The 15,085-nt window shown below is 38.1% G+C and overlaps 1 protein-coding gene across 2 annotated transcripts; it reads left to right on the top strand.

Moving 5' to 3' along the window:
• The first annotated feature begins 8,034 nt into the window (after nt 1–8,034).
• LOC149807274 (uncharacterized) lies at nt 8,035–14,391 on the top strand. 2 transcript variants are annotated; one of them, XM_089964347.1, is made up of 2 exons: nt 8,035–8,643; nt 12,368–14,391. In XM_089964347.1, the coding sequence occupies exons 1-2, from the start codon at nt 8,579–8,581 to the stop codon at nt 12,837–12,839; spliced, it is 537 nt and encodes a 178-aa protein (XP_089820473.1). In that variant the 5' UTR covers nt 8,035–8,578; the 3' UTR covers nt 12,840–14,391. The 2 variants fall into 2 exon arrangements, with proteins under 2 accessions (XP_089820473.1, XP_089820464.1); XM_089964338.1 differs by having other exon boundaries at nt 8,045–8,639.
• Nucleotides 14,392–15,085: the final 694 nt, after the last annotated feature.

The raw sequence follows: 15,085 nt of genomic DNA, 5'->3' as shown, positions 1-15,085 counted from the left end.
GCAGACAAGCAGGACAATGTACTCTTTCTTGTCCTTCGCTCAGACAGGGTGGAGAGGCCAAACATCCTGAGCATTTCAATCCGCAATGTTTGTGTTGTTCTCGATTGTTATAGCCATAGTCACATTTCTCACAGTAATAACTGTATCGCAGGAATGCAGTGATACTGGTAATGGTATCGAAATGGTCATCGTGATAATAGACATGAATGTATTTTCCGTCCTTAAAGTCTTGGCCTCGAAACAACAGAGGTCCGCGCACTTCTTGAGGGTGCACTTTCAAGGTGTACCGTGGAGCTAGGACATCTTGCAATTTTTGCATCTCAGGAATGCCACAGGGTTTGTCTTTGGGCAAGTCGGCTTGTTGTAACAGGAGTTCTGCTTCGTTTCGTTGTTTGGCTCGGTCCGATTGTCGAATAGTTTTCCAGGCTCTTTTCCATTCCGTCGTGTCGTTCTTGTTGGCATAGGTTCGTCCCATCACGATGGCTCGGGCTAAACACATCTGGTCTTGAGAATTGTGAATTTGGACGAGACTCTTTTTGGTGTTGCGAAGGTCGTTCACCAGTAACACCTTATTGCGTTGTCCGGTCCCTTGAGGAGGAGAGACGTGGGTCATGTCCAGTGTGGCTTTTCCATCGGTGATGTCAAACTGGTCATTAGATTGTTGTACGTGTTTAATCTTGTCCATGACTTTGGAAGCAGTTAGTTCTGCGGGTCTGCTAAACTCGATCCAAACAGGGGATTTCAAACCGTCGTGTTGTATGGAAAGTCTCAAGCGATCGTCTTCTTTGGGTTGACATTGTCGCTTGAGTGCAGTGAGCAAAGAATCCCACACCCCAGTGATGAACCCTTCTGCTTTCTCTAACGGTACTTCAGCCTTGAAATCTTTAAACTTCACTGAGTATTTGTAAGCCGTGGTTCTAAATTTTCTAGATGAGCGCTTTTCCGTCTCTCGAATGGAATGGTACTTTTCAGGGTTGACTAAGGGTGGTGAACTTTGTTTAGAGGGTTTGAATTCTGGTTCACTCATGTCCTCTTCAAAATCACTGGCATGAATTTGTGCCAAGACTTCAGCCCTGGTACGAGGCGATAGATCACGTTTCTGCCTCTTACTTTCTTCTTCTTTCTTCTCGAATGAATAGGATCGTTTCATCTTGAGTGAAAAACGTCAAATGACTCAAGTTTAAACACCATAGACTAATTTATAGTCATGGCAGACCAGCGTATATAAAAGGGTGTGTGTCTTGTCCTTTCACTATTCATTTCACTCTCAAACCGAGCACAACGATGGAAGAGACTAGCCAAATCGAACGTTCATCAGAGCTTTGCGAGGGGTCATTAGAAAATTCTCTTCAGACCAGCCGACGGACTACTCTCCTTCCTTTCAAGATAAAAGTCAAGATACTTGCTATATCTGTCGAAAAAAAGGGCATTGGTCTTCAGAGTGTCCAGACCGTCAAAAAAGAAAAACAGGGGCTAGAAAAGACAAAAGTCAAGATACCTGTTATTATTGTCAAGAAAAAGGACATTGGTCTCCAGATTGCCCAAAAAAGAAACAAGAGGAGTCAGAAGAAGAGAGGGATTCTTCAGAGGAAGAATGCAGCCAGATGAAGAAAACGAAACAGGAGAAGAAAAGAAGAAGGGAAGAAAGTGAGGAGGAAGAGGAGGAAAAGACTGTGACGGTGAAGAAATTGAAAAAACAGAGAGAGTAAAAAATGAAACAGAAGAAGTGAATGTACTTTCTAAAGTGTTCTGTTGTGAATTGTGAATTGGATTGTAACTATTGAGAAAAGAATATATTAATTATATAAGGTAAGTGTCTTTGAGTTTTGATTTTAAAATAAGAAGCTACACTCACGCACTCACATACACGTACTATAGGGGTAAAATGTTTTTTTTTGAGTTATTGGCAATTGAAAGTGTATCTCTTTTCGAGAGACGTGGGTGGCCCTGAAAAGGGCCTTTTTCTTGGTGAAGGGGTGAGTTTAAGCAATCAACTTTAACTGCCTTAAGCCTTTGCCACGGCCAAGGCCTACTTCTGGACTGCGTAATGTTGATGATGATGATGATTTGGTTGAAATCACTAAGGGTGGTACGACAGGATTAGTCACAGGGTTGACGTGTTTAGCTCGGGAAGGTCGTATTCTCTTCGGTCGTGATAAAGAAGTCTGATACATTTGTTTCAGACTTCTTAACTCCGCTAAAATGTCTAACAGTACCGTGACCGTTTGATTTTCACCCTCTTGTTTCTTTGCTGCTACTTCTTCTTCTTGTCATTTTTTTTCTTACCTCTTCTTCTTGCTGTTGCTGTAGGAGAAAAGCTTGTTCCGCTTCCTTTTGTCGTTGTATAAATTTCTCCAATTCTTCTTTCTGTCTCTGTCTAAAATTCTCCACTTGCGGTAATGAAGAAGGTGACGAAGGTTCCGGAACAAATTCTTGCGAGGTAAGAAAATCCACAAAATACCCGTTTACCTCTTCTGAAAGTAAGTCCGGGTTCCCTTGGGCGGTCTCCACTGCTGGTGCACCCCAATGGATCGTTTTCTGAGTTTCCGTCATGTTGAATCACTGTCGCATAGATTGACTGCACACAGGCGCTAGCAAATCTATATAGACCACGTGACGTCACAGACTGCTCTCTTCGGATTGGATGCGGGCTGACTGAATTTTGTAACGCGTGTTTGGATTGGTCAATGAACTCAATCCGTTTCAATCCTTCCTCTACCTATAAATAAGCGCAGTTCACTGCATTGATTCACCTGTTCTCGTCGCCTCAAGATGTGGACCACAGTTGAATCATCCACCCTTGTGTCTTCAATGATGTTTAGGACGGACATGCTAATGTATGTCCGATCCAAGTGGACCGTTGTCCACAGGACAGACAGCAGTCTGTGGATACGTAGGATCTACGTAGAAAGACAAGGATGCCTCAAAAGAGTGCTGATTTACGGTCCTACAGTGAGGCGCAGCCTAAGGACAAGAAGAAGACCAATGCGGTGCCCCTTATGTTAATGGATACATTAACATAAACCCAAAGGCCCTTTTCAGGGCCACTCATAGGTCACGAAAAGAGAATGACTTTCCATTGCCTTTTTTCTTTAAAAAATAGGGTTCCATTCCATTTCCCCTTGAGGCTCAACAGGCCCAAACGTCTTTTTCTTCCAATGTTAAATTCCCTTGAGGCTAAACAGGCCCAGGGTTTTTTGCCCATGTTAAATTTCCATTGAGGCTAAACAGGCCCAAGGTGGTTAATGCTAAATTTCCATTGAGGCTAAACAGGCCCGGGGGGGTCTGTAATGCTAATTCCCATTGAGGCTAAACTAACCCACTACACTACTGATACACCTCAGTACTGGGTAAATTTACCGTCTGCGGTTTTCTTCGTATTAATCATGCTAGTCTGTCATTGGTTGCTGAGAATGCTTTGCCCTCAACATCACCAATAATATCAATACCTTTATCACAAACAACGCCAATAGCTTTCATTGATAATTGTTTTGCAACCGGTATTACTTTTGGGCTGTCCTTCTAAATAGACCTTGAACAACATCACCGAGTCCATATCCGTAGGTAACTTTACATATTGGTAATCATGAATCTATCGCCTTGACCATTACAGGTCCACGTTGAGCATTATGTATAATCATTTTGCTTTCTTGTCACTGATCTAATTGTATACCCTCAATCACTGTGATAATCATCAACGATTTCATCAAAAATAGATTGATAAACAATGTCCATGATACGGCCTGTAAATAATCGTTGACAAATATCAGCTGCTTCATTAATAATTTCTGGGGAATTATTACCGGCTCGTTTTCCTCCAGTGAGCATTACTAGTCTTTCAACATCAGCAAGAACGTTGCTAGGACATGGAGAAACAAGGCCACTCCCCCTGCTACCTGAACCAATACTACTTCCAATTGCCTCTCCTTCTGCAAAAGCGAGGTGGGCTGAATGGCAAAACTCTGAATAAGGCATTTCTTTTAACCTCTTCGACTTGTTTCTCAGATTCTGCAAATTTATCCTTATATATTTTTTATGCTGATTTTGGATATACCACGGGACTCTCGAAATATAAAAGGAATCCAGTTTTATTTCTGGAACACTGGCCGTGTCTTGATCTAATAGTTTATCGGGATTTGGATATCCTGTAGCGGACACATTTGCAGCATTTTCTTGAAATTGTCTAAGACCTTCTTTAGTAAGTCGGGTTGGTGGTTTTAGTTTTTGTGTAACACGATCCCTACATCACCGACCTCCTCATAGACTTTGTCAAAGCTCTTAAGTAGGTGATGTATTTCTTCTTGGAATTGTGGTTCAGCCTCAGCTATTTTAGCTGGAAGTTCTCGTAGAATCTTTCTTGTTTGTTTAGTTCTTTCTGCTTTTTTTCCAGTTGCTTTAGCGGTTTGCTAATGTAGGAAGATCTTTGGCAGCCTCTGTAACTCCTTCCGTAGACCTCGTAACCGGTTTAAATAATTGTTCTGCACATTCTGCAAATTCCACCTGAGAACTCCTGACATGCTTGTAGTTGGTGTTTGACAGCATCACGAACAGGGATATATTTCTTAATTGACTCTAGTCGCTCTCAAGCTAATCTAGCTGTGCGAGATTCCATTATTGATATAACAATGATTTAATTTACTCTCATATTACAGCAGCAGGGAGGTTGCGACCAAACATGAGCGTCCGACGGGTAAACAAAACACACAAATTTTGAAAAACACGAACGACAAAGTGAAGTAACAAAATAAACTAACTCAATTAGAGAAGCTCTCTATTTTGGTTAGAGGCTTCGGTTTGACGTTATTGACCGTGTACTTTTAATTTCTTTAGTATTAAGTTTTTTTCTTTCATAACTGGACTTTCGAGCAAGTGGTCTGTTCACCCTCCCTGCTGCTCTTTAGCATTTTTGAGGTCTATGGAAAAAACAATTGGTACCGTGATACCTATAGGGAAGAACAGCCTCACATTTTATCCATAGAAACGCATACATTTGGGCGGCATTTGTGAACTGTAATAGTTTGAAGTAGGAAAACTAATGGATGTTGAACATTTTTGGTCAAATATTAACAGCGTTTTAAGAATAAAATGTAAGAAATCTTCAAAAAATAGCACAAGTTGGCTTTGTATGGGGGCTTTTGTAACTATAGCTATCACAGACATAGACTGATGGCTTTATGTTTGTGTATATTGGCACATATGCTACAAAAAAAGTTATGTAAAGATAATATAGTTGATTTGGGCCAAATATTGACTATTTTACCTGCAAAAGATGAAAAATCATGTATAAAAGAAACACCTATATTGTTCTTGTAAGGCATGTCATAAACCAGGATAGAGAACACTCTAGGTTTACTTATAGATATATCACTTGCATCATATAGAATATTCTGGTATGAATAATTTTAGGTAATTTATTAAAGATATGGTATTCCTTCCCGCTTTGATTTTAATTGTCCTGCTCTAATTGTCTAATTTTGTACACTTTCCTGTCTTTCAATTGTTCATGCAGTTTATTTAGCTAAGTTCTCTTGCATTCCCTTTTGTTGAAGTAGCAGGGAATACCAACAGACAAGAGCAGTTTCTTTAAGTCAGCATTTCCCATTGACACTTGTATAACCCCAATTATAACCTACTATTGACTTTCAATTAATTCTATTTATTTCTCTCCAGCTGTTGTTGTTGAATTTCCATACTAGGTCAAACATTACTGAGTGATAACCATATTAGTCACAGATGGCCTATTCCTTCCAATCAAGTCCACACTGTTCTTCAAACGTTGCATCCCATCGAAAGAATCCAAATTGGCATGGGAACGTACCTGGATGTGTATGGAAGGCTGCACTCCACGTTCTGGCATTGTAGAGAACATGAACTATGTGATATAAAACAACAGCCTCATCTCAGAAGACAAAATTACATCACTCTTGAGGTCTCCACTACATATAGAAGCCTGAATGTTAGGTTCTCACTTTATCAGTAATATATTTTTGGATAATTTAATTGCATTGAAGTTAATATATGTATTTCATGAACTCATCTATAATAAATGCCTAATATATTGGAGGAAATATTAAAAAAAAATGCCACTCCTTATGTAAATCATTCAGTTGTCCCCTTACACCAGACATAGCATTTCAAGACATTTTCAGTGACTGGTTATGAAAAAAAAAGAGAAGATTTTGTGAAGTATATACTTCTCCTACATCAAAAAGTACAATTCACCTAAAATTAAAGACTTTATATTTATTTGGTAGATGCAGAGCAGGTGGACATGGTCCAGTCTTATTATAAAGTATAAGCATTGAACAATTTACACTGTCTGCAGATACATGAGGTCACTAACCCCCCAGTCCTCACATAAAGGTCTACCTTCCCATCCTCTTTGTAACAGAGATAGAAAGCTTCCCTCCTTTGCGTTGTGAAAAAAAAAATGATGCAGTATGCCAGTCAGTCACCAAATATAGTAGATCACAGCTTCTAAGTGGTTATGTTGGATTGGGGTGAAATAGTACATTTCGCAAATGCCGCCCAAATGTATGCGTTTCTATGGATACAGTGTGGGGCTGTTCTTCCCTATAGGTTTCACGGTACCAATAGTTCTTCCATGGACCTCAATGCTAATGTTTTGTAAAATAAATATTGTTTCTATTCTACCTCAGCATGCTTGTCACACACTGTCATAGAGAACAATGTTAGATTGTCAATTTGACAAGGACAGAACCAAGTACTCCACTACATTTAAGAGAGATAACTCTGCCAGAACTAGACAGGGGTAAGAGTTATCTAGTCAGAACATATGTTTTCAGCCACATTTAAAAACAAAATACAAAATATAATCTAGATTAGCTACGATGTCGTAGACTCTACTTTATTTGTTGTGGATGAGGCTACGAACTGATCCCATATCATGTAATGGAGCACCAAAAAAAATCATCACTGAAGTCAGAGAAACAAATAGTGTAGAAATGTACTACATAAGTATAATCATGTTGTGAAAGAAGTTTGGACTAAAGTCAGAGAAACAAATAGTGTAGAAATCTACTACATAAGTTTAATCATGTTGTGAAAGAGGTTTGGTTTATTTTGAATTTATTAAGCCTTTACACGATAAAATAAATTTGCATGGTTACACTAACCACATCGTGTCTGCCATGACAGATAACGCGAGACTCTCGCAGTGACCCCTTTTCTATATAACGCTTACCAGACCATATTTGGATATTCTACGCTATGTTATTATCATTAAAGTGGCGAATAATGACTTCTTGGTGGAATTTCAAAGTTGCCGATAAACCGTATTTACTTTTAATGTGCAGAATTTTTTAATCAAACCGCGCCATATTTGTACTACGATTTGTTTACGTTTCCAAATAAGGCCTAAATGTCCTTATATGACATACAAACAAACGAGGCTGAGAACGGAAGTAATCATTATTTTAATTAAAATATTGGATAAGAAAGGTAAACGAGATTTTACAACTATTTCTGCAATGATTTGCGATACTTCCGGTATTAAATAAGAGGATCATTCCGTTATTTCATTACGTGCAAGGAATATGTTCAAATTGTTGATATTAGGCTAAAAGGGCGTAGGGTGTGAATCACACCCGGCTTGCTCCATTGACACATATATGCTCATGTTAGTACCCCGTCCACGAGATAGGAGTAGGGGTACTAATATTAGTACTAGATCTATATATGAATTAACATAATCTCACATGTTGCCAAGAGGCTCAACTTTTTAAAGCCTAACAGAAAGTACAACTCTTACATAATGCACCAATCACAGCTAGTGTTGTCGTTTATTTCTGAATACAATGGTCTTACACCTTAAGCTCCGCCCACCTAGGGTAGTACAATTGGTACCGTTATACCTAATCATTAAATCTGTGCGCAAAGGGTATTGCTTACACTTACGTGCTTTAATTTATGCTAACATTTCCCATGTATAAACTTTGGTAAAATAAATGTATCAGAGCGCTCCATATGATTGCTGCTGCCACAACGGGAAATCAGTGTCTCCTCATAGCTCGACGTATTTTGACATTAGCAAACCTTGAAACGAATGTGTGTTAAACATTTCATGGCATGCCTCGCAGGTTTTAGGAGGGGTAACGTTAAACATTTGTGCTAACGGACGGATGCCTAACGACAGACCATCGCAAAAAAATATATATTCTGTCTACGACCATTAGATCTAATCAAAATGGGTGTTTATGTTTGAATTTCACACACAAAACATTGTAAATCTGTTTAAATTACACCGAGAATATAGAGCTAAGTTCTCTGACGCGTATACTTTCAGAGAGATAAAGAACTCGTTTGTGATATAAGAAATGAGTTCGCATAGAGCAAAACGCTTCACTATAATTATGAACGCGTCAACAACAGTTAGCACGTTTTGCTCTCAGTTTTAATTACGCATGTATATTGCTGACTGCCAAGTCTATCAATCGAATCGTTCATACCTTCCTGTTTAAAGACATGCTTACGGATATGTTCGCATTGGTACAAAGAAGACACACTTATTAGGTTGTGGTTATTCTGGCAAGTAAAGAAGGCAGTATGTTGTACGGATATGAACATTATGGTGTTCCGGATACTTACATGGGTGGAGAAAGACCTGTCAAGGACGTTAGGTTGGTATGTCTAAAACTTTGCTATCAACAGAGGCGATGAAGCTAGTGTGCAGCTAAATGTCTACTTTGCACAACAATGCAAACTATTTATTCATTTATATACATTTCGCATATATTTAAATAAGCATGGTTTATAGTGATTTCACTTAGGTAAATATTTATTTCATTGCACCATTCATATCATGCAGACAACCATATTTTGGCTAAGCCTTAACTCGAATAACGAAAGGCCCGAGATCCTGCAATAATTACTTGTAAAAACCCTCTATGTATGGTATAGCAGAAGAATAATATTGTGAAGAAAACACGAAGTAAGTGTTCGTGTCTAAATTAGTCTAATTTGACATGTTGAACATTATTACCTGCCACCGCTGTTATTGGTGACACGAATTTGTCCGATTTAACGTAGGTTATAATATAGCTGTCGGCCGGTCATGTTGGCGTATGTTGTATTTTATCCATAACAATAGTATCCGCAGGTGTATCGAACTTGTTGGAAACAAAATGATGCATACTTTTCATTGCTACGAATGAAAATAAATATACTAGTCAAAGAAAGCAATAAAAGATATATCAAAGTCAAACAATGAAGGAGACATGTATATTCTGTGTGGTGCGTAATAATTGCATTAAACTTCAAAATCACAAAGGCTAGTCGGTTGGGTGATTGGTAGGTAACGGTATTTTCAGCACTCAATTTGGCTCTATACTGCATAGAAGACGAGAGCCGAATGCCTTTCCCTTGGACACAACGAGGCAGCCAACTGGACTGGCTTTAGTGGTAATAAATATAAAGGGTATATTTGTATAATAAAGAGAAGATTAAACTCAATCATATATTGACAAGGATTGGACATTCAGAGAGTCACATACATGTAACTATTTATAGAACAACAAGGAAGTGACATTCATATATACCAGGGGTGCACAACCTTTTTCGGCTTCGGGCCCGATTAAATTTTCTAAGACCACTCTAGGGCAGCAAACACTCTATTCTTTAATATAATTACTGTTCACGGGCCAGATTTCTGTGTTGTTTTAAGTTGCCATGAGGACCGGACAGAACATATTCGCGGGCTGGGGGTTGTGCATCCCTGATATACACCTAGCTAAAGAGTATGTCTATGCAGATGTCGGCACACTGCGAGTCCAAGTATTTGTCAGCATGGGACAAAGGTTTACAACCAAATATGAACAGAAAATCTCAGTTGTGTACAAAAAAGCTTAATCCAGTTGAGCGGTGTTTATATATATATATATTGGTTTGTCGGTGGTACGTACCGGTACTTCGGTAGTTTCCGTCAGTGCAGAATGAACGGAAATTCCTTTTGTAATTTTATTTCGAATTCATTTATATAGTTATATGAACAGAATGTTGTCGTTGTTCATGACAAAATAATTATTTAAAAAAACTATGTTATTTGTTAATTATTTATTAGCTTATGTTAATTTAAGCATATGCATTTCTTTATTAAGATTGCGAATAATCCTAAGATTTTGAGGAGACTGCGTGCTTTCTTATTGAATTTGTTTTACGAAAATCTCAAGCCCACCAAATATTTTCAGGTTTATTGAGAGTGTTTTTTAATTTTTCTCGCCCTTTGTCATAAATATGTTGGCAGCCCACTCAAAGTTTCCCTGCCCATCATATAAAAATGTGTAGCTAATAAAATGTATGCTATGATAACTTCCTTTCCATTTCTTATCAACAAACCCTATGTCAGCACAATATCTTCTAAAGAGAGTTAAGCATAGTGTAAGCTTAGTCTTTCCACTTTAGTTCAGTTCTAAGATTATAACTTATACAACACTTGATATATACATAGTTGTTGTTGTGGGGTTTAACGCCATTTTTCAGCACACGATAAGCTATATATGGCGGCCAGTATTAATGGTGGAGGAAGAACCCGGGAAAACCACCGACCCACGAGAAGCTACTGGCAAGCTTTCTCACATACCCACATTGGCTGAATCTTAGACTCGAACCGACGCAGACAGAGGTGAGATGGCAGTGATCCGAAACGAAGAGCGCTTTAGACCACTCGGCCACTCGGGGGATATATACATAGCAAATTCATCTGATATACAGTGCAGTATCTTGGGGGGGGGGGTCTTTTCAGCTGAAATGTTTGTATTTCCTTTTATCTCAAGCTAATTAGTGTTTTCTTCAGACAATATAATGGATATAATATTAAACTATTAGTTACCAATCAGAAAAAAATATTTGTCCAGCCTATGACAGAGGGAAATTTATAAAGGTGTTAGGCTCGTATCCGGACAGAATAAAGGTTACTGGCAAAATATCGAGAATTATGACAAATCCAACATTTTCTGACAAATAGAATACTTTTCTTATGTAATCCAAGATATCACGATTTTATTTACATTTGTTTTGTTTTGCCAGCAAAGCCATGTCTGAGTCTACATTGCAACTGACTGTTCAACATTTTCAGTTATAGAAAGGGCCAGAATTTAACAATTTTAATCGCTTAACGGGATTATCATAATCTCTTTATGTGGGGTTCATGCTTTACAAACAAATAGGTGTCCGCTTTTTTTTTTCTGATAACGCAGACAAACGATGCCGGGCAGTATTCCATACTGAGGTTTCACGGTGTGTTAATAACCTCCCCATCAGTTCTGACTTGTTGGACGCTTGCTAGTAATTAATAAATGTATTTCGACTGACCTTGATATGCGGATGGAAACTAAAATCCCTCCTTTTTTATCTATGGCATCAAATCCTTGAGAACACTCACTTTTTAGTAATAACCTCTGTCATAACAGAACACCTATGTATACATCTATTAATTACCTTATTTGTAAAAAGAAATGTATCGTTCTCTAGATCTCGAATTTCCGACACCTCTGTATCTGTCTTAAAATTATGCCGTGACGACCAGGCCTAACCGCAGTTCCGTCCCAAGCATTAGTCAATTCCGTGTGATATACTTCTCCCTAGAAGGTTTCAAGCGGTTGTTCTTGCCTTGGGGTGATGCTGCTTTCCGCGCATGCGACAGCAATTTAAAAATAGGTCAAAAGAAGAGGGATTTTAGCTTCCACCCGCACACCAAGGTCAGTCGAAATAAATTTATTAATTACTAGCGAGCGTCCGATAAGTCAGAACTGATGGGGAGGTTAACACATCGTAAAACTTCAGTATGGAATACTGCCCGACAATGTTAGTCTCCGCTGTCAGAAGAAGAAAAAAGCGGAGACCTGCTTGTTGGTCTAGGGTTCATGCATGCTTATATCTGCGCAAAGGTCATGGACTGATCATGATTTATGTTGCTCCTATCGACTTAGATTAAATGGCATAATTGTAATGGCACTCAGTCGCAAATTAGCAATCCAGCTGAAGCTATTAATCATATACGCATGGATTCTTCTGGGAGAAGTGAACATGTGTGACTTGTTCAAAGGGTATAGACGTTCGTACTCGTAATTCAGTATGTGGCGCCTTCGATTCGATACACTCCTATACCAACCAGGTTCGGCTGACTTCTTGTCTCATTGGGATAAGCACTGACCCCATTTCCTTTGCGGCGATATAGCCAATAATGTAATCAAAGTAACGTTGCAAAGCAACCAACCAACCATAGTTTACGAGAAAGTCAACGTCAACAGTGAACCGTCAGCTCACGAGTCAAGAACACCAGCCATCATCTTACGCTGACTCGAAATCTCCTGCTCTATACTTTAAAAAAAAAATCATTTTCTTCTTTTAGGATGATTGCTGAAAACAGATGGAGGCGACCGGTACAACATGATATGCTGGATAAAAGGCGATACAGTCATTATTCCAGTGCGCAAATCCAAGATAGATCTCAGGATGTCATTCCCAGCCACGAAGGCGACGGATATGGTTTCAAATATCGTCCTCCGACGCGACCTAAAACATTTGCCGGACATTTTGAAATGGCACCAGGATACGCTAAACGCATAAAGCACGACACAGAACCGTCACATTTAGAAATGCAGTCATTTGACCGGATGGATAAGTCAACAGAATTTAAAATTGAACAGTTCATCAAATACAGTTATTTTCCAGAACCTTCCAGATTTGATAGAAAAACAATCCCACACACGCCACCACCTGATTATGAATTAAGTCTGCCCGGTGTAGACATACCACCTCCGGATTATGATGACATGTATCCGCCAAGGATCAAATGGCAGAAAAGAAATGTATATCATTGATATGGAGCTGCTTGGTTTATCTCATCTATTTTATTTGGATCAGATCAGTGGACTTAATCAGATCCGTGGACTTAATCAGATCCGTGGACTTATCCTGTGATAAAGTATGCAAATATTTGTCTCCACCCAAAAATGAACAATGTATGGTAGGAACTTTGAATATGTTCTTAAGATGGATGCTCGATGCTAAATATGCGTGAAATCTCAAACGGAAAATAATCTTCAAAAATGATTTTGTAATGCATTTTCTTCCTACAAGTCTGACACTTTATAAAATGATCCAGAAATATTGGCGACCTTGACAGAAAAGTCTGCTGGAAAAGGGTTCATCAGTTCGGATTAATGGAATCCATTCCTCCGATGAATTATTACCAACTATTGATGAGAGAGAGAGAGAGCATGTATTCAAAATCTTCTATGTTTTGTCTGTTATGTAGTTACTCATTACCATCATGGATTGGCACAATCGATGCAAGCAATTTATACAACGTAGTCCTCTCTAGAGAACCAGATATAAGTTTGTTTGAAGCATTGTTTATGCTTTTGCAATATACAGTAAGAAAGCGAAGACAATAACGACTCATGTATGTTGAATTTAAATCTTTAAATAAGGTGCTATAATGAAAATGTACGTACCCCTGCGATGGAGACCGGAATCTGCAGTGTCGAGGACGTTCCTTTTAGAATTCGTTAATTTTAATATGGCTTCCTGACCTAAGGTTTGGTGACTTCTCATTCTTGGTGTGCAGTTCTTCTTTTCCATTAACAAAGTAATCTATCACGATGTTTTCTCTATACTTTTTTTTTTCTCCAGAACTCTTCGTCGATCTCTGTCATAACATCAGAATTTAGTATAATCAAAATTATATGCACCACCGCGTTTATTCCATTCAATGAAACGGGTTGAACGTGGAATGCAGCAAAATTTGTGTAAGACACAAAAGAGGAGGTAATTCCATTACATGGTTCCAGTTTTATTTTCCACACCTTAGTTTAAAATCGTACCAAGTAAATAATGCAGTCAACTTTATGGGAAGAATAACTTCAAAGTTGACCGTTTTGCGAAGTTTATATTTAATGATCGGATTAAGCGAAGCAGCACTTGACTCTATTAAACGTGAAATTCACAGCTACTAACCCTTATTGATGTTTCACCAAAAGAAAAGAAGTGTTTCTAAATGTGCAGGTAATCTCGATTTACAAATGAAGATACCTATCTTGTTGTCCATATATACAAATTTACAACCCACTTTACGGTAAATTTGTACCGATGCATATGATCAGTACACCGAACAATGTTGTATTTTAACCCTAATGAGCAATATATGTACCTTTGTACTAATTGGATCAACCCAATTTGTATTGTATTTGTAAGAATGTTAAGTATGATGCTAACTTCCACTTGTCACTTTATACATAGGTCATTGTTTACGCTTGTTAGAGGATGTTAGAAAGTCCTCATTATTAGATTTGATTTTGGGGTTTTTTTTGTGTGTATCTGGTTGTTTTGGGCTTGTTTTTATTCTGTAACTAAAAGAGTACTTCCTCTTTATTAGATTTGTTTTTTCTTTTGTTTTGCATCCGGATATGTTGACATTGTTTTTATTATGTAACTAGAAGAATACTGATACAATTTAGCAGCTGAATACTGTACTCGTCAAGCACCTGTGCAATGAATGCAGTAGTTCGTCACCTGGGAGTAAAACAAGCTGAATGCGAACTGCTGAGGATGCTCGTCGCTGCATCTAGTGAGTCAACGTGTTTCATTCATGTTGAAAGTAAAACTATATCAGGCAACGGAAACAGTGTAGCTACATACCAGTTCGTCTTTTTTAAATGTAGAACGCATATAATGAAATAAAAAAAAAACAAATTTATTTCTCTTTAAATATGTATAATTGATTAAATTTATCAATTTATCAATGAAAGATTATAAATAACATTATAATTAGAATTTCTAGATATATCTGACAGCATATAACTGGTGAATCCAATGTTTCTTTTAATATATGTTCAATTTCAGGGATAATATTGAATTATCGCCTTTGTACAATTATTGTATGAAGGTTTTAAGATTGCTATATGGAAATTACTTTTATTATTTTGATAAATACATAGGCAAAAAAACAACAAACAACAGTAACCTCTAGGTCTATGCAGTTTGTTAGGACTTATCTAAGTGGGTACGCTTTTACAGTAGCACCGGACTTATAAGCGGGTATACAAATGGTTTAGGAAAAATAATT

Source organism: Sinohyriopsis cumingii, chromosome 1 (assembly GCF_028554795.1).
Source record: "Sinohyriopsis cumingii isolate HCF-2022 chromosome 1, ASM2855479v2, whole genome shotgun sequence".
NCBI lineage: Eukaryota > Metazoa > Mollusca > Bivalvia > Unionida > Unionidae > Sinohyriopsis > Sinohyriopsis cumingii.
Note: the sequence above shows the minus strand (reverse complement) of the source record. Positions and strands in the feature narration are given on the sequence as shown.

Bases quoted from the DNA above. Each gene is read 5' to 3' on its own strand.
- LOC149807274 (XM_089964338.1), top strand. From the start codon at position 8,566: ATGTTGTACGGATATGAACATTATGGTGTTCCGGATACTTACATGGGT. The intron at 8,640-12,367 runs GTTGGTATGTCT...TTCTTCTTTTAG, and splicing joins AGACCTGTCAAGGACGTTAG to GATGATTGCTGAAAACAGAT.